General features: G+C 43.8%; 1 protein-coding gene across 3 annotated transcripts in view; it reads right to left on the bottom strand.

Annotated features, from left to right (window-relative positions):
• Positions 1-10589: 10589 nt before the first annotated feature.
• The window catches only part of LOC139113133 (fibroblast growth factor 18), a 103113-nt gene continuing 97509 nt past the window's right edge, over positions 10590-16193 (bottom strand). For all 3 annotated transcript variants that reach the window (XM_070674061.1, XM_070674062.1, XM_070674063.1), the window contains exon 5: positions 10590-16172. In XM_070674061.1, the coding sequence (XP_070530162.1) occupies positions 15726-16172 (447 nt within the window). In that variant the 3' untranslated portion in view covers positions 10590-15725. The remainder of the gene's footprint in view (positions 16173-16193) is intronic.

Here is a 16193-nt window from a genome sequence, read left to right as displayed (position 1 = left end):
TATTCCCTTTCCGAATACGCCGCAACGATTCCAGGAACAAAAGCCCTTCTTATGACATTCGTAACGTGCCGCCCGTCGTTCTATTGACCCCGGTTATCGCGATTGTAATGACAAGCGCGACGTGGCAGGCAGTTCCGTTTCGAAATCGTCGATTTCGATCTTGCGAAAGGAGACCCGTTGCCGGACGTGGGGCGGGAAGTGGCGGGGTACGTGCAAATTGATTTGCGGTTCGGCGTATGCCGATGTACAATCCTGGCGCCACAGACAGCATTCCAGCATTTCCGGAATGGCATACCGCCTCTCATCGGGGTCCAGCCTGGCATTAACGTGGCTTCGTATTAACAGGAAAGGAGATTCAAGTTCGGCCGATTCGCGCGGTGCTCACGAATGGTGTCTCGTACACCGAACCCGGGGTCCCATAAATGTTGAAACATCGCACGTTAAAACCTTATACGTAAACCTTAATTCGACGCGATAATACCCTGATTGCAATTGCGAATTCGTTATCGAGCATGGAGTAATTGTACGATATTGTTAATATTTATATCACGTAAATTTGTAAGTCATTTGTACCTCGATTCGTCACGAAATTTGTCTCAACGATTTATTCAACTTGATATCGCGGTAAGAAAAATTTACATAAAATTGCACGATCAACGAACTTGAAGTTTCATATCGAAATTAATTTATTAAAATAAAAATTCCACATTATCAGCTTACTATCGTATAATTATTTCCTTCTGGGTTTCTATTTTTTCTCTCTCTCTCTTTCTGAACGCGAAACACCAGGTAGAAAATTTTTAACTGACTAATTGGTATTTCGATTATTAATAAGCCATCACGGCGATTTCGCGAGTAACATAATGGAATGTAACTGGCCGAGTGTTAATTCCCTTACTCTTTGTGCGCCACCCGCCGCCAAGTAAACTGTACGCGGGGCGGAATTTCCGACTCGTCGTAAAATTCCGCGATGATCTAACTAACTCCTGTGCGCGCGTAAAGCCGCGGGTGGTACCGCGGGCTGTGCCGTAAACTCCCGTTTACATCCAAAACGCGAGTGGTCTTAAGCCAGGTCGAAATCATCTGTGGGAACCAGGACCGCGCGGCACAATGGCAGGCTTATTAAAATTCCTGGCTGTATTTTATGCTCGCGGGACGGTGGGCATCATCTCGCGAGAGCGAGGAGGCACGGCGAGGAGCCGGTACGAGAAGAAGGAGAGAGAGAGAGAGCGCGAAAGGTGGCCCCCTGATAGGGGAATTAGCGGGGCACGAAAAGGAGGGAAGGCCACGCGACTCTCTCGGGGCCCGGGCTTAATCTCGCCACATCTACACCCACGCTTACTAACCGATGTGGGTATATACCACTGGACACACCACGAGCGCATTTCACCGCGACGACTTCGGGTTTCATCCTTTCGCCGGCCTCGTTCACTCGTCCCCCTTTCCTTCCCGCCTCGTCCTTCCGAGGCCCCCTCCCTCCCCCTCCTGGTTTCGAGGAGCTCCAAAATTTCCCGCTTATGAAAGACGTATATACGAAACGAGGCGTACTTCGTCGCGAGATATCGCACGGTCTCATCGACGTTGAGTGATATCCGACGCATAATATTAGAGAGAATTCTACAGAGATAAGGCGTTGAATTTTTCTACTCGCTGTCGAAACTAATGTAGCATAATTTAAAAAAAAAAATTATTTTCATAAGATTGTCATCGTTTTAATTAAACACTGTACAGTAATTGCGTCTATGAAACTTCAAAGACCGAGAGCCAGGCGCTGGTGACACTTGACAATCCCTCGGATCGCTTCGTCTAATTGACAATAAAAGAGGAGGAAGGAAAAAAAAAATTATTCGCACGATAAAATCCGTTTTCTTAGTTGCTGAGCAAATGGTGGGAATCCCTCTTTGGCTTATCGTGCAAATATGCAGCTTGGCGCGCGCGACATCGATGTACGTTGTAACCTACGCGAAAGTATCCACCGCCGAGCACCCTACAGCGCGCCACAGAAGCGAGTGCGTTACCCTCGCTTATTGCACGCTCTTATCGCGCGACGACCGCTTATCAAGCGCCAGTCTGGCCTGACTTCCCTCCGCAGGTGAATGTAGATACGCAATCTACCTGTATTCGTCTGCGAGGCGCGCGCACGGCTTACCAAGAGAACGCTCTTTCTGCGTGTCTCTTGTGCGCCTCTTATCGCGAATTCCGGGCCGCCGGCGCGGCGTGCGAAGACCCCCCGTAGACCCCCGCCCTCGTCACCGCCCGGAACGTTAATTGAATTCTCGGTACTCATAGCAGCGACTATTCGTCTTGCGTTAAAGAGCAAACTTGTTTCATCGCCAGTCGCCCGTTATCAGCGTGAATTCCGCAAAATGGAGCATGCAAGCTCGCTAATCGCCCCCGAGCGAAGGTGTGAGACAATATAAGATTAACTTCTTACCGCGCAACATTGTAAAAATATACGACGGCTGAAATAATAATGAACTTTGATTCGAGTTGTTCTCATCGAGAGATAATTAACAGCCTCGCGAGATACGCTTACGAGTAATAAATTAATTTGTCATTTATATATTCAAAGTAATCGGCATAAAAATCACATATCCGAATGTAACATATTGAAACAGTTGTCTTAAGAAACGATTCGAAAAACTCGTCGCAGAAATATGCATCTCCCAGTTTGAGCGAGGAATCTTTTCCATTCGCGAGAGGTCAAGAGCGAATTAAATTCTTCAGCGCGAAAGTTAATTTGTGGAACTTCAGCGTCTCGTTCAGCACTTCCTGCCGAAGGATCCACCGTCCAGTTGGCCGCGAGCCCGAAGCAAATTAACCTAACGAGGAAAAGAGGAGCAGTTTTCACCGGAAATCGCGCGGCAACCGCGGTGACAAAAAGCGGCGAAGGAAGACGTGGTCTTGGTAAAGGAATTCGTTGCCAATGCACCTTCGGGACGCCCACATTCACCGTCGAGTGGACAAGCCGCTGGACCGGACAACCCGTTCGGAGGAAAGAGGAATCGGATTCAATGGGGCACCATTGTTATTTATTTTTCTAGGCGTGTACTGGCCCCGGTCCAACGTGGGCACACGCGGCCGCGATTATTTATAAAATCGGCACCGAATAGGGCGCCGTGCTGGGCGTTAACGAGACCCCCGTGTCACGCCGTTACGCAATTCGGCACGAAGGGTCCCCGGGGCACTTCCACGAACAACAAGTAAGAAGAACACGGCGCCTCGCTAATGACGCCGATAGTAGTCAACTCACTTGCGGCCCATTGTGCGTGCTTTTACATTGATGACGCAAAACTTAGTACGCGCGGAAGCGGCGGTGATCGATGTTTACGAGGCAGAGCTTCTTCCATTCTTTCTTCCTCGTACCGGTTCCCCCGCGCACCCCCGCCGGCGAGCGTAACGATCCTCTTACGCGAAGTTAATTGCATATCTCTGTTCGCGCGCGATATCATTGACACAACGGTATTATTCGCATTATCATGATCAAACTGCTCGAGAATTGATTTCCATATAGAGTTATGTAATTTAGAATAGATTTCCGTGGGACGATCGGAGCCAATGTCCACTGCACGTGTACGACGATAATCAATCGGCATATTAAATAATATCGGCGGGAATATTTTGTTCTTTAGCCATCAGATACTATTCGAGATAAAGCCCCCTTACTGCGCGATACGATATCGCTCGGCGTTTAATATCGCGGAACAGATTAACTGGTACCCGCTAGCGTGGGTGCGTGACATTAAATATCGGTTGTATGCGTTAACTTTATCGATACCCTATCTAATTTACCTATCGATATAACTTTCTTGCGTTTAATCTTTATCTCGAGTTATATCTCGCGAGAGAAGCTCGTACTCGGGAGACAACTGGGTTAAAGAGGTACTGGTTTTAGAAAAAAAGAACAAATTGAATTAATCGATAGGTAAACGACGGGTGGGAATGGAGGGGAGGAGGAGGCGGGTGGATTAGAGCAGAGAAAATGAGAGTGAAATCTACGCGGGAGCCTGAATTATTCATCGAAAAAGTATGTGCTTAAAAGGTAGGCAGGAGATAAGCGGTAAACCTCGCAAAATGCATTAAAGCCGCCAATAAACTTGGCGATCGAATGGAATGCTAATATATTATTCGCTGCCGATCCCTTTCCTGCCTGATATTGCCGAACGAAAATAAATGCAGCATAACGGCGGCCAGGAACGTGAAACAGGATAGGACTAAAGTAACCGCATACGCACTTATCGGTATCGACCAACGAGATTACGTCTTAATCACCGGATCGATCGATCCTTATCGGCGTCCCGTCTCTTTCCATAAATCTCACGCGATCGTCCAACAGCCTCGACGATCGCGGAGGTCTTCTACAGAATCTACGGAGTAATCCACGTCTGAGATGACGCGAGTAACGTTTTACGATATTTCGTAGATCGAAAATAACGCAGAGGGACGACAGCCTTTCGAATTCCTACGGATACGATAGATAACACCATCTTCAGATTTTATTCGATATATTTCACCGTTGCAACCGACATCGCGTCATTAAAGACAATAAAATATCGTATTAAGAATAGATTTTTAGTCTTTTAGCTCAATTCGTTTCGGTTTATTCCACAACGAACGTAAAGATATTTAAAAGTATTAATTGATCGTGTCGTTCTGTTATTTTGTGTTATAGATAAATTAGTAAATTAACACGTTACGTGCAAAGTTATAAAAAAAAAAAATAAGATAATCGCGTTACGATTTCAATATTATACATACCTATTAAAATCAGGTATACGCTTTTCTACATAGCTGAACTTTTGTACGGAAGTTCCAGGGCGCCCCAAAGTTTTTGAATAATATTTCTGCAGAGGGTGTACAACTCGGCACACTTCCTCGGCATTGTATTACGGCTAAAAAATGACGAAAGGGTAAATATAACGAGGGGGATGAATATTTATGGCGTCGCTCTCAATTGCTCCGGCTCGTGAGGGAGTGCCATACGTGCGTTCCGCCGGTGCATCGGAGAAAAGAGGAAGAAGAAGAGAGGCGTATAACGAGTGAATATTCAAGGGAGAACACCCTATAATCTGCGTAGCACGTCGATGCACACGCGGACAATTTATGCCTGTTTTACGATATCGCTATATATAATTGGATTTTGTTTATTTTATAGATTTATATTCCTTAGTTATTTCGTATACCGCGCTATTGATAAAGTCATCACAACCGGAGGCGTCACAAATAACGTGCATGCCGTCCAACCTTCGTGCACGTCTAGTTTAGCTCGGGACTTTTAAAGATGTTTTGTAATTTGCTGCGTTCTCTGAGTAACGATCACGTAATCTTTGTGCACTTTACGTCACGCTAATATCCATAATTTTAGAAATTATGTCGAGGCAACTTCCAGCGGCGTGCTTAATTAATAGATTTTCTGAAATAATGGAATAGAATGTGAAACACCCCTGTCCCGAAAGTTGTGTCGGCTTTCTTACTTCTTTTTTTTTTTTTTTTTTTTTTTAAGGGACAGAACAGAAAGGCCCGAAAGAACCGAGATTAGAATCACAGATTGCTTTATTATTAGCCAGAAGAGATTCTTTTTCACGTGAGCTCTTTACTCTAGTCGGGGTGACTGGCAGAATATCCATGAAATCGACTGACGCCAGCAGAAAATTTCGTAATACTCATTGAATTTCCGAGTCTGATGCGGTTTCGCCTTTTGTCGGTTTTCATGCAGTTAACCTCATTCGTTGATTCCTATTAGAATATACTTCATGTTCCAGCATTTTATGTCTCGCTCACGTCAATTTCGATCTTACTCGGTCAATTCGCAACAATATATTTTTAAATAAATAATATCAAATTAAATATCTTAACAAAATTTTATATAAAATAAGATAATAATTTTTAAAAGGGTATATACTAAAAATTGAGCAGCATGGCATAACAGAAAATTTACGAACGGGCATAATTCTCGGTTGGTAGAAGATGGGAGATAAAAATCGGCTGCTTCTCTTCGTCTCTTTATATTTTCCTGTCGTCATCTGTGGACTCAGTAACACGAGAACTTAGGCCATCAATACAATAAATGCCTCTCTACACGTACTCGCGTACCTGGTAGCAGTCCCGAGTGCGAAAGTTGTAAAAGGCGCGAATGCATATATCATATAGGCGTAATGCAATATCAGTCGAGGCTCCCTTGGCCCAGGGGTCCGATGCCGTGGCCATATACCGGCGTAAGAATAAGTAATGCCTGTTATTTGCCGGGTATTAGTTTTTGCAACGGCCTAACTTATCGTCCTCGTAAAGTAGCGCACAATTACCTGTCTCTACCGTGCGAGGTGCCGGTGCAGGAGCTCGCGACGACCTCTCATATCACTTCCGAGAGTGTTTCTCCGTGAAATTACATTCGCCATAAAACGACGATAAGATAAATGACGAGATCAGGGAAGAGAATCACTTAAAGGGACCGAGGCATATAATTGCTCATAGAAGTTATAATTTTAACGCCGCGGCTTCTTGCCAGTTCGTTTCTTTTTCTTTAAATACTGAATAAAAAAAATTATACAAAAATATTTATACCGTAATAAGAAAAAAAAATGATTAAACAATTTAAGGTAACTTACTGTATCAATATTCGTTACACGAGATTATAAATAAGTACATTTTCTTATCGTTTGTTTAACAGTTCGGTGTTTAAAGAAAAGCGATAATCTTGTCGGTAGGCTTTGTTCAAACTTACGAGTTGTCTCTTATCCTATCATTTTCCATTTTCCTCATTTATTTTTTCTTTTTCTCTTTCTTTTTTCTACGTTTATGAGTGACCATTTGAGATTCACGATATTCTCGGTTACGAAGTAGCCACGGTTACGGATAATGGGCCGATAAGGCTTGATGGTCGAAAAAGCGGTCGGAACATTTATACGCGTATTCGTTGGTTGGCCCAATTAAGACAAACCGGTAACAAGACGGTGACGAAGTATCAATGCTTTTCGAATTACCTACGATCACTCAGCAGTCACACGCTAAATCAATAATATACCAAATAAATCTTATTTAAATATTATACATTACTTCATAAAAAAAAAGAAAAAAAGAAGTTCTTTTATTATAACAAAAATAGAAGAACGGTAATATTAGAATAGAGCGTAACGTGTCTATCGGCGGTACTTTAGCGGCGCTAGCGATGAAAGAATAGGAATATTCGCAATATGTATTCAAAATCTTCAGTGAGATCCCTTGTGAATGAAATTTGAAACATATTCGAGAACGGCGTCTATAGTAAGGCATGTAACAAAAGATCTCACGCTGGCACGGATAACCGTTCATTCGGATCATCCAAAGAGTCGCATCCTAGTCGCATTTACCGGGTGAGAACCGTGCGTACCCAAGGGTGAAAAAACCGAGAGAAAGTCCACCTGGTGCTTCCGTTGCTCGTGTGAGCGAAGGAAGGGGCGTAACGCGCGAAAAATCGACGTGGAATTTCCTACGATTTTCTCCGTTGCGTGACGCGCTGGTGACCACCCGGCAGGTCCGCACATAAATCCAGCCGCGGCAAAATCCGTGGCGTGTTAAAAGAACAGTCGAGATTTCACAATGCTGCGGAGCTGTCTATCGAATATTTACCGAGGCTGGCTGGCTCCGCATTGTCAGGGTAACCACGGTGATTCAACCAGTTTCTTCTCCAGCTCGTCGAGATTTTTTTGGTATTTGACCTCCTCTGCGCGTAGACACGGGACACGAGAAAAACATATTGACGTGGAAAGTGCGCAAATGTTGGAACCGAGACCTTTAAGTGGGAGTATCCCGAAGATCTTTCGAGCGATTTACTTCAACCGAACCAAAACCTATTGATGGAAATTGTATGCAAATTTCGAAGTGTAAAAAAAAAAAAGAAAAAATTACACGGTAAAATGTATTAGAAGATTTACATAATCGCGATTGCCGCGTGATGGAAACAAATCGTATTGAACTTTTCTGCAGCGTTTGTCAAAGTCAAAAACGTGATTGCGGACGTTCTGGCATTTTGATTATGCAACATGCTCCTTGCAAGAAACTACCGAATCGCCGGAGTATGGAAAACAGAAATCCTTCCTTCTTTCTTTCTCCACCACGCTTTTTCCGAGAGTCCAGTCCTTTCTCATTCTGCATTCCCCGCTCTCGGATTGTCGCTGTTCTTTTAGAATTGTCCCGACTTTGTCCCACCAGTTGGCATTACCTCAGCGACCAATTTGCTGAAGGGACATCTCCGAGTCGCTCCCTCTTTGAAAGACCAGAACAACCGCCTTTTAAAGCTCCCATAAATGGAGACATTTCAAAAGAAAACCGCAGGCGAAAGAAACACAAACCGGAAGTTACAATTTTTAATACGACGGGACAAAGAACTCGCAGCCGAGTCAGGATTATATTTTACAACAATGTCGATTTTTAATCTTTTAGTATATCTTTTTATTCTACCGATAAACGTTGAAATCCGATTGTAATCTAATTAAAATCTAAATAGTACGCGAAACAGTAATTCTATTATATCACAGTATTCCAAGGCGCGCGTTAATTACGAGCGATAACTTTATGACGTTGTTTTTTTTATTTTTTTTTTATATTTTATTAAGTGTTCAGAAAATTAAACGTGCACTCGCAACCCGCTGCGATAATGTAATTAATGTACCATGAATTCGTGTCGATTAAATTGACTGAGAATGACCAATTCTTCGGAAACTAATGGGCATTTAATGCGCGAGATAATTAAACGTATGTGCGTCTAATTGCGAGGATACGGTATATCTGATCTCTCCCCGATGCTGCTTACAAAATAGTACGTGGTCGCAGATGGTAGCGAACAAGAAGGGAAAGCGGTCGCGCGATAGAATCTCCTCTAATGAATCGTCGACTTAATATTCTTCTGGCGCGGCGGTACTCGATTTTTAACGAGGGCGGCATTGCTGCAGGCCACAAAGCGCGCGCGCGTGTATGCAGGTAAAGCAACGTTCAGAAAATAGATCGACCGGCCAATCGGTCGGTCGAAAACTGGCCCAGAGAATCGGTGGAACAAGCGGGAACTTGTTAAGAGTAGGTCGGCAGATAAGCGACAGCGAAATAAGATACGCTAATTGAGAAATCTTAATTGGAGGCTACGCCGGGAGCATCTTTTCGCGCGCGGGCGTGCGCCGCTACATTCGTTAATCCACCGAGCTATTAGAGATACTTTGACATTTTCACGTAAAGCATTAATGTTACAAGATACAAACAATGTTTTCGCTTAAAAAAAAAATTAAAAATAAAAAAAAATTAAAACGCACGTAAATAATTGAAACGTAAAAATTCGACTGAACGAAATGATTATCATTTAAAAAGTTAAGAAACGATATAGAGATTTCACGTTAGATTATATATTATCTTAAACGCCTTATTTGTACGTACCGTTGACCGATGTGTGCGTTTCGTGTGAAATTCCGGAGCGCCAAACCGCCCAAACCAAAGCGGATTACAGGCATTATCCGGTAAGATAGAGTTTCCTGTAGGGGAACACGAAAGCCGCGCGACGAAGAAGGTAATCTTAGGATCTTAGATGCGGGAACTCGTGCACCCTGGAACATTGTCAACCTGGCCGGTGACGCGTGAATGTACGTTGATGTCGAGGGGGCCGTAAAGGTGAAGGCAGGAAAAGGGGTACGCGACGATTCGGAAGAGAGGAGGATACGGCGGGCACTTTGTGTAGAAATAAGAAAGGGTGCAACTCAACGGTTCCGTCGGGGCCGATTTCAAGTTAAACACTTGAATGGGAGATAGTGAGATGTAAAGCGCAAGATTTGTGGGATAGCTTGAGATTTTTAGACAAGTGAGTATGAGATTCACATCTTTGTCTCGCTTTTTTTTTTTTCTTTCAAACATTTTTCTCTCCTCCCCCGCTTTCTAAAAAAAAAAAAAACCCCAAATTCTTTCTCAACCACCGCAAATAGAGGACCTCTCGGCTCGGCCGTTGCCGCCACCACAGGGATATGTTTGATGTGTTTGATTTTGACTTTCGGTCTCGAGACGGTTCAAGTGGATTGTCAAATACATTGACAGTCTCACAAATCCATCGCCGGTAGAAATTCGGCGTTCTTTATGAAGTCCAGTTCTTCTTTACGGCGGAAACCCCTTTTTCGAAGCCGCCATTTAGAAACTTTATCGCAATGATATTTATTATGCCGTAATAAAAATTATTCACACGATGCGCATTGTTGCAGATAAAAAAAATAACGTTACCAAAAAAAAAAAAACGCTGCCAATTGCTATTCATTACTTTTAAATTTCGAGAGAAAAAAAAAAGAGAGTAATAATACTACGAATGCTATAAAACATTAGGCGTAAAATAAACCCGTCTTTCGCTCGATTTTCATTTCTTTTTCCCCTCTCTTTTTGATTTATGTATTGTTCTTTTTTTTTTTTTTTCTTTTGCAAACGTTTCTGCAGTTTGCATAACTCGTTAGACTAAATCGTATGTCCGCTACTTTATCGCTCCGGAGACTGGTTCAGCTGCCGTTCCCTCACATCGTCGTTTTGCACGCGGACACGCGATTATGGCCATTAGAGGGATAAGAAGTCGGTACGATAATAAATACGATGAATAGCAGTGTATGAGCGTGTATTTGACAGTGTTTTTTTTTTTTTTATTTTTTTTTCTTTTTTTTTCTTTCTCGTATGGCGGCACACATTATTAGAATTCGCAGTACATATGCGATTTAAGTTGGAATGTTATATTATTGCTAGTTGCTGCCGGACGTGCTATGCTCGTTTGTAATAGGTTTGCTGCACATCGTAAACAGGACGAGTGTGTGCGTGTGTGTTCGTGTATAAGTGTGAGGCGTTCGGGTGTGTGTGTAGCCTCCGCGCGACGGTCGGGGATGATTAACGCCGCGCAGCGCGAAGGCGCGATCGAAACCGATCTAATTTCCCGTCCCGAGTGCGACGGTCGTTGAACGTCGGCCAGTTACGAAAGTGGCTCCCGGTCCTTCTCGTAGAAAAATCTCAGTTCGGCTGATTGGCCGTCGTCCAAAGCGCGACGCACCTGCAACGTTCCGATTTCTCTTCTCCTTCCCTCCTTCCCCCCCTTTCCCCTCGCGTCATCCCTTCGAAATGTGCACACGAGCACAGCACGGCCGAGGGTACATCGACACATCGATTTAGTGGGTAACGGGTGGGGCCTCTATATTACAACGCAAATTACAGTGTAGAATATCATCATCGTCGTCGTTCGTTATACAACAATCATCGTAATAATTATTATCATCGTTTCATTGTTATCGATCGTCATCGGGTGTGCCTAAGACAAGTCGGTATTAAATATCTTACAATACACATCTTTCATATATTTTTTTTTTGTTTTATTTATATATATAATATTTATACTTTACTTTTTTCTTCTTTTATTTAGTATGTATACTATCTATCTATAGGAGAGGGTGTTGGGAGGGAGGGAGGGAGGGAGGGAAAGGGATAGTCAGATTCATCTCTTGTGTCCTATTCGTTTCGTCTGCCGTTTCTTTTTTTCTTTTTCTTCTTTTTTTTGTTTCCGGGTTCGTCGATGAGAAAGTAAAAAAAAGGAGGGGAAGAGGGTGGTAAGGCTAGGACGGGCGGTGATGATCTCTGCTCGCAATCGAGTCACGCGGCAACGATAAGACCGCGGCGTCACGCGACGCCAACGAAAGAATTTAAACACCAAATAAAATTTGTCAATGTAAAAATATATATAAACTAGACGATAACAAACGAATCGATGGCACTGATCTCCGATCTCCAAAAGTTAATTCCGAGGTGGCCGCGATTACGAGCAGTCTCGATAAGGTCGCGAAAGTGACGCTGGTCGGGAAACGCTTTCCTTTTTTCTTCTTTTTACACATATACGTAGAACGACAGAGTCAGTGACAATCTCGAGGAGACTCGCATACTCCATAAAAATTAATCTGTCATTTTTTTTTTCTTTTCTTTTTTTTTTCTTTTTTCTCCGCATCGCCATGAACGCCGTGATGATTCTCGCTACGTGACACTATGCTTACACATATAAAACGAGTTGGTTAAGTTTTAGAGGCGGAGTTACAATATTCATATTACAATACATACATATACACGTTAGATTAGTTATCTGTTATTAAATTATAAGCGTCGGATTTTATGCCTTTCTCATGGTCATTTGCTGCATTGGCGTTTAATTTCTGTTTACACGCGACATCTTATCGTGCTCAGCTTGCACTCGCCACGTGCCGATAACGAATCATCGAAAGAAGTCCAATTTCAACGTAATTAAAAAAAAAAACAGTTCGCAGTCGAAAAGAAACAAGAAAGAATTTCTTTTAGATATAATATAAATTTTTAAAACAAAAAGAAAAAAAAATTATATATCCAATTTTTATTAAACGCATGGCAAAATTGAATTTCGGATTCGTTGCACGTAACGTGGCGTTACTACGTGCACATTATTGCTCCCTACATTTGTAACACACATACAAACATCCGTAGGAATAAGCTTTCTTATGCACTGCCGCTCGAATGCAATTAAGTTAATCAGGTATTGAGTATTTTTTTCAGACCGCCGCGTATAAAGGGTGCGTTTCAATAATTTAATTTTAGCGAAAGAAAACAGAGAAGAAAAACGGTTTCAAGTAAATTTTAGTTTTGTAAAAACGTTGATTAAAATTCTTAAAAATGTTTACGAATATTCCTTATTATAACAATGAAGTGTGGATAGAATGTTAAACGACGTATAAACGCAACATTACCGATCGCTAGCTTTTCGTAAAGAATTTCTGACGCGTTAAAAAAAAAAAACAAATATATAAATAAGCTAAAATCCGTTGAATTAACAATTAATGATTAGATAATTCGCAATTGTGACATGACGTTGCGCGAAATGATAATTAAAAAAGTGTGATAGGGAAAAGAAGAGAACGAGAGAAGGATGAACGATGAAAATGATGGAAAGAGAGCAGCGCATATCTTCATATACATATATATACGTACAAAGGTTTCTCGAAGGGTTTTTCGGACATTTCGGCTTTCGTAATAATACCTAAACCTGATTTCAATAAATAAGCTATCTAGGGAGCGATTTCTTTCTTCCTTCTTCTTCTTCTTTTTTTTTTTATTTTTTTTTTTTTAAGTTTTATTTTATTTTTTTTTGGGAAAGGGAAGAGGGGGAAAAGGGGCAGGCGCTCCTTACGTGGCGAGTCCACGAACATAAACCTCTCCGGGGTGCCTTCCGTGTGCCTCGTGAAAAGTTAAAACGCGAGCGCGAGAGGTCGGCGCTCGATCTCGGAAAATAGAAGCGGAAAAAGTAAGATTCGCACAAGACGTTCTCTCGCGAAGTGACGGAGAGAGGTCGGCGCCCCTGGTTCCCTTCGTCGAATCGCCACCGCGTCATATATTCATGTTACCTAGCCTAATAATACAGTCTGCGATAGCGTTCTAAGGATTAAGTTCATTAACGATAATGCATTATATTACACGCACTCACACGCGTCCCGGAGGCGAAATACGTATGCACGCGGAGTGCATACGAGTACAATGGTACTCTCGCGTACGCGGACACGCAGTTCTGACCGATCGCCGTCGTTCGTATGCACAAAGGGAAATTCCCCAAGAGCAAGTTTTCCACGTGGAATCGTTTAAGAAATATGCCGTTAATTAGTCGATGTCGTCTTGCATTTGAGAGATAGAGGAACACAGACGAGCACTTGGAAAGAGTACAAAAATGAAAAACTACATTTTATTTATTTGAAAAAGTATAGAAAAAATACTCTTTATCTCTGTCTGGCGTCTCGTATAAGAATCCTCTCAAAAATTACATGCACAGCTCTGCATTATTCGCTGCGCCGTTAGCGTAGAGAGCTCTTCTATGAATACAAAAGTAATTTTCTTTTTCTTTTATCTCTTTTTTTTTTATTTTTCTTTTCTTTTTTTTTTTTTCAATATTACATGGCACTTCCAGCCTTGCTTGTTTGCCACCAAGCCTTCAAATGTCCCGCATCTGAAACATTTTGTTCCTTCTATTTCAAAGTCGCACGACGACATCGCGTTAATTTTCAAGGGTGCCGATTACGATCCCGACGCGGTCCCGATTCGCCGCTCGGCGCGAAGGAGAGTCTAGTGAGTCACCCCAGAGGGAACCCCGAAGGACTTGTCGTCGGTTGTCGGACTCCGGCACGTTCGTAATCGATCGCGCCGCGAGTTTGTGCGTCGGCGGCGGTGAGGCCTGCGTGTACATCGCGGGCACGCACGTACGCACGCAGGCAGGCACACGCACACATTATTCATACACGCGGTCAGGCACGCACGCACGCTACGTTAGGCGCGTAATTAGCACAGCGAGCGAGAGAGTCTTGCGCGGCGTGAACTCTAACTGCGCAGGCGGGCGTAAGAGTGGCGACGTATGAGCGTTCACGACGTGACAAATATTTCCTCGCTGGACCAGCGCCGACAATGTCCCCGTTTACAATTCATCCACACATCGACGACGAATTTGTTTGTACCAACACGTTACGATTCGGCAAAAATGGTAATTCGCTACCGAGATAGAAGCTTGATTGAGCCGAATAGACGAATTAGCTTCATCAAACGCTTGTTCGGGCGCGGCGTATTAATTTTGTTGTGCGCGTTTATCATTTATTTATTTATTAATTATTTTTTTTTTTGTTGCTTATACCGTGTCGCATTAAGGTTTCATAGGAACAAGCGAGTCATTTTACTTCAAAATATGTTCAATGCATCTCGATTGAATTTTTCTTTCTTTTTTGTTTCTTTCTTTTTATATAAATACTGTCTAAAGAAATTATATTAATATCTCGAAGTTGTGTTATTTATTCATTTTGTAGTATTTCGCGATATACCCGAAAGAGAGACGAGTGATTTCTGTCGGGCAAATTGGGAAACACATGTCCATCGACGTACGCCGTTCGCGCGTCTCTTTGCGCTACCATCGCGGGCCGGTGACCGCGCTCGAAGCACAGCAGCCGTTCGGTTACGCTACGCGATGTGAATTCCTTTCGTTCACGTCGCCATACGATCGACCAGGCGATAACAGGCTTGAATGAATTTACATGACCGGCGCAGTATCGCACGTTTTCTGCGAATTACCGCGACGCACAGCATCGAAAAGAAAAAAAAAAACGAATTATTTTCTACTTATTGGCCACGCGCTTCGTCACGAGAGAGAGAGAAAGAGAGAGAGAGAGAGAAAAAAAAAGATATAGATAGAGAGTGAGTAAAAAAGAGACAGAGAGATAACGAGCGATAAACCGCGCGCGAATTAAATCGACGAGGAATCAACGATTCGAAAGAAAAACGCTCTTATACGTTACGAGGTACATACTTGCCTGAAAGGGTCAGTCGGGGCAAGTGTAAATCGAACTTAACCACGTGAAAATTGAGATAGCTTCGTCGCGGCGGAATCCCCTCCGCCGATCTGGACGCTAATCTCGACGACGAACGTCCGTCTCCGCCGCGGGGCACGGTTGCCGCGAGTCCGGGTGGAAACGGAAGCTTTACGGGCGCAGCTTAAGGCGTGTGTGCGCACGGAGCGAGCCGCGCCCGCGATTCTTAATTCCGTTCGAACGAATACGTGGTGCTTCGAGTCGCGACACATGAGGCGCCGTTAATTGGAGCTCCTGATATCCCGACCGTGCGGATCCACCAGCGTATTTGGCAGTTCTGATCTCAGGTTCTCACGGGGTACGGAGGAGGCAGTCTTGATCGGCGAGCTCGCACGCGGCTCAATACTTGCTGGCCTCGACGAGGTGGCGGCTCTCGTGCCGTCTCCGGGGTCCCGAGTCCCCGCCGTCCTGCCGCATCTTCCAGCGATTCGAGTGCCGATGGCGGTGCGTGGACGTGTGGACGTGCCCCCTCGCACTGTCGGCCTGCAACAGGGAGTTCTTCGCGGCCCTCATCACCGGCGACGTTTTCCTCGAGACGACGTACGGCTCCCGCGGCTCCATACCGCCCATCTCCATGTTCACCAGACTGTTGTGGTGGTTTATGTCCGCGTGAGGGTTGTACTTGATGAAGTTGAAGCACTCCTGCCTGCCGTGGGGATTCTTCATTGGCTTGCCGAACTTGTTGAAGCCGATGTACCGCGTCCCGTCGACGGCGCTCCTGTACCTTAGATAGGAACCGTTGTACACCTCGTAAAACTGGCACATCGGTCCCTTCTGTTTTTTCGGCTGCAAACAGATAGTCGACGG

Source organism: Cardiocondyla obscurior, linkage group LG02 (assembly GCF_019399895.1).
Source record: "Cardiocondyla obscurior isolate alpha-2009 linkage group LG02, Cobs3.1, whole genome shotgun sequence".
NCBI classification, from domain to species: Eukaryota; Metazoa; Arthropoda; class Insecta; order Hymenoptera; family Formicidae; genus Cardiocondyla; species Cardiocondyla obscurior.
Note: the sequence above shows the minus strand (reverse complement) of the source record. Positions and strands in the feature narration are given on the sequence as shown.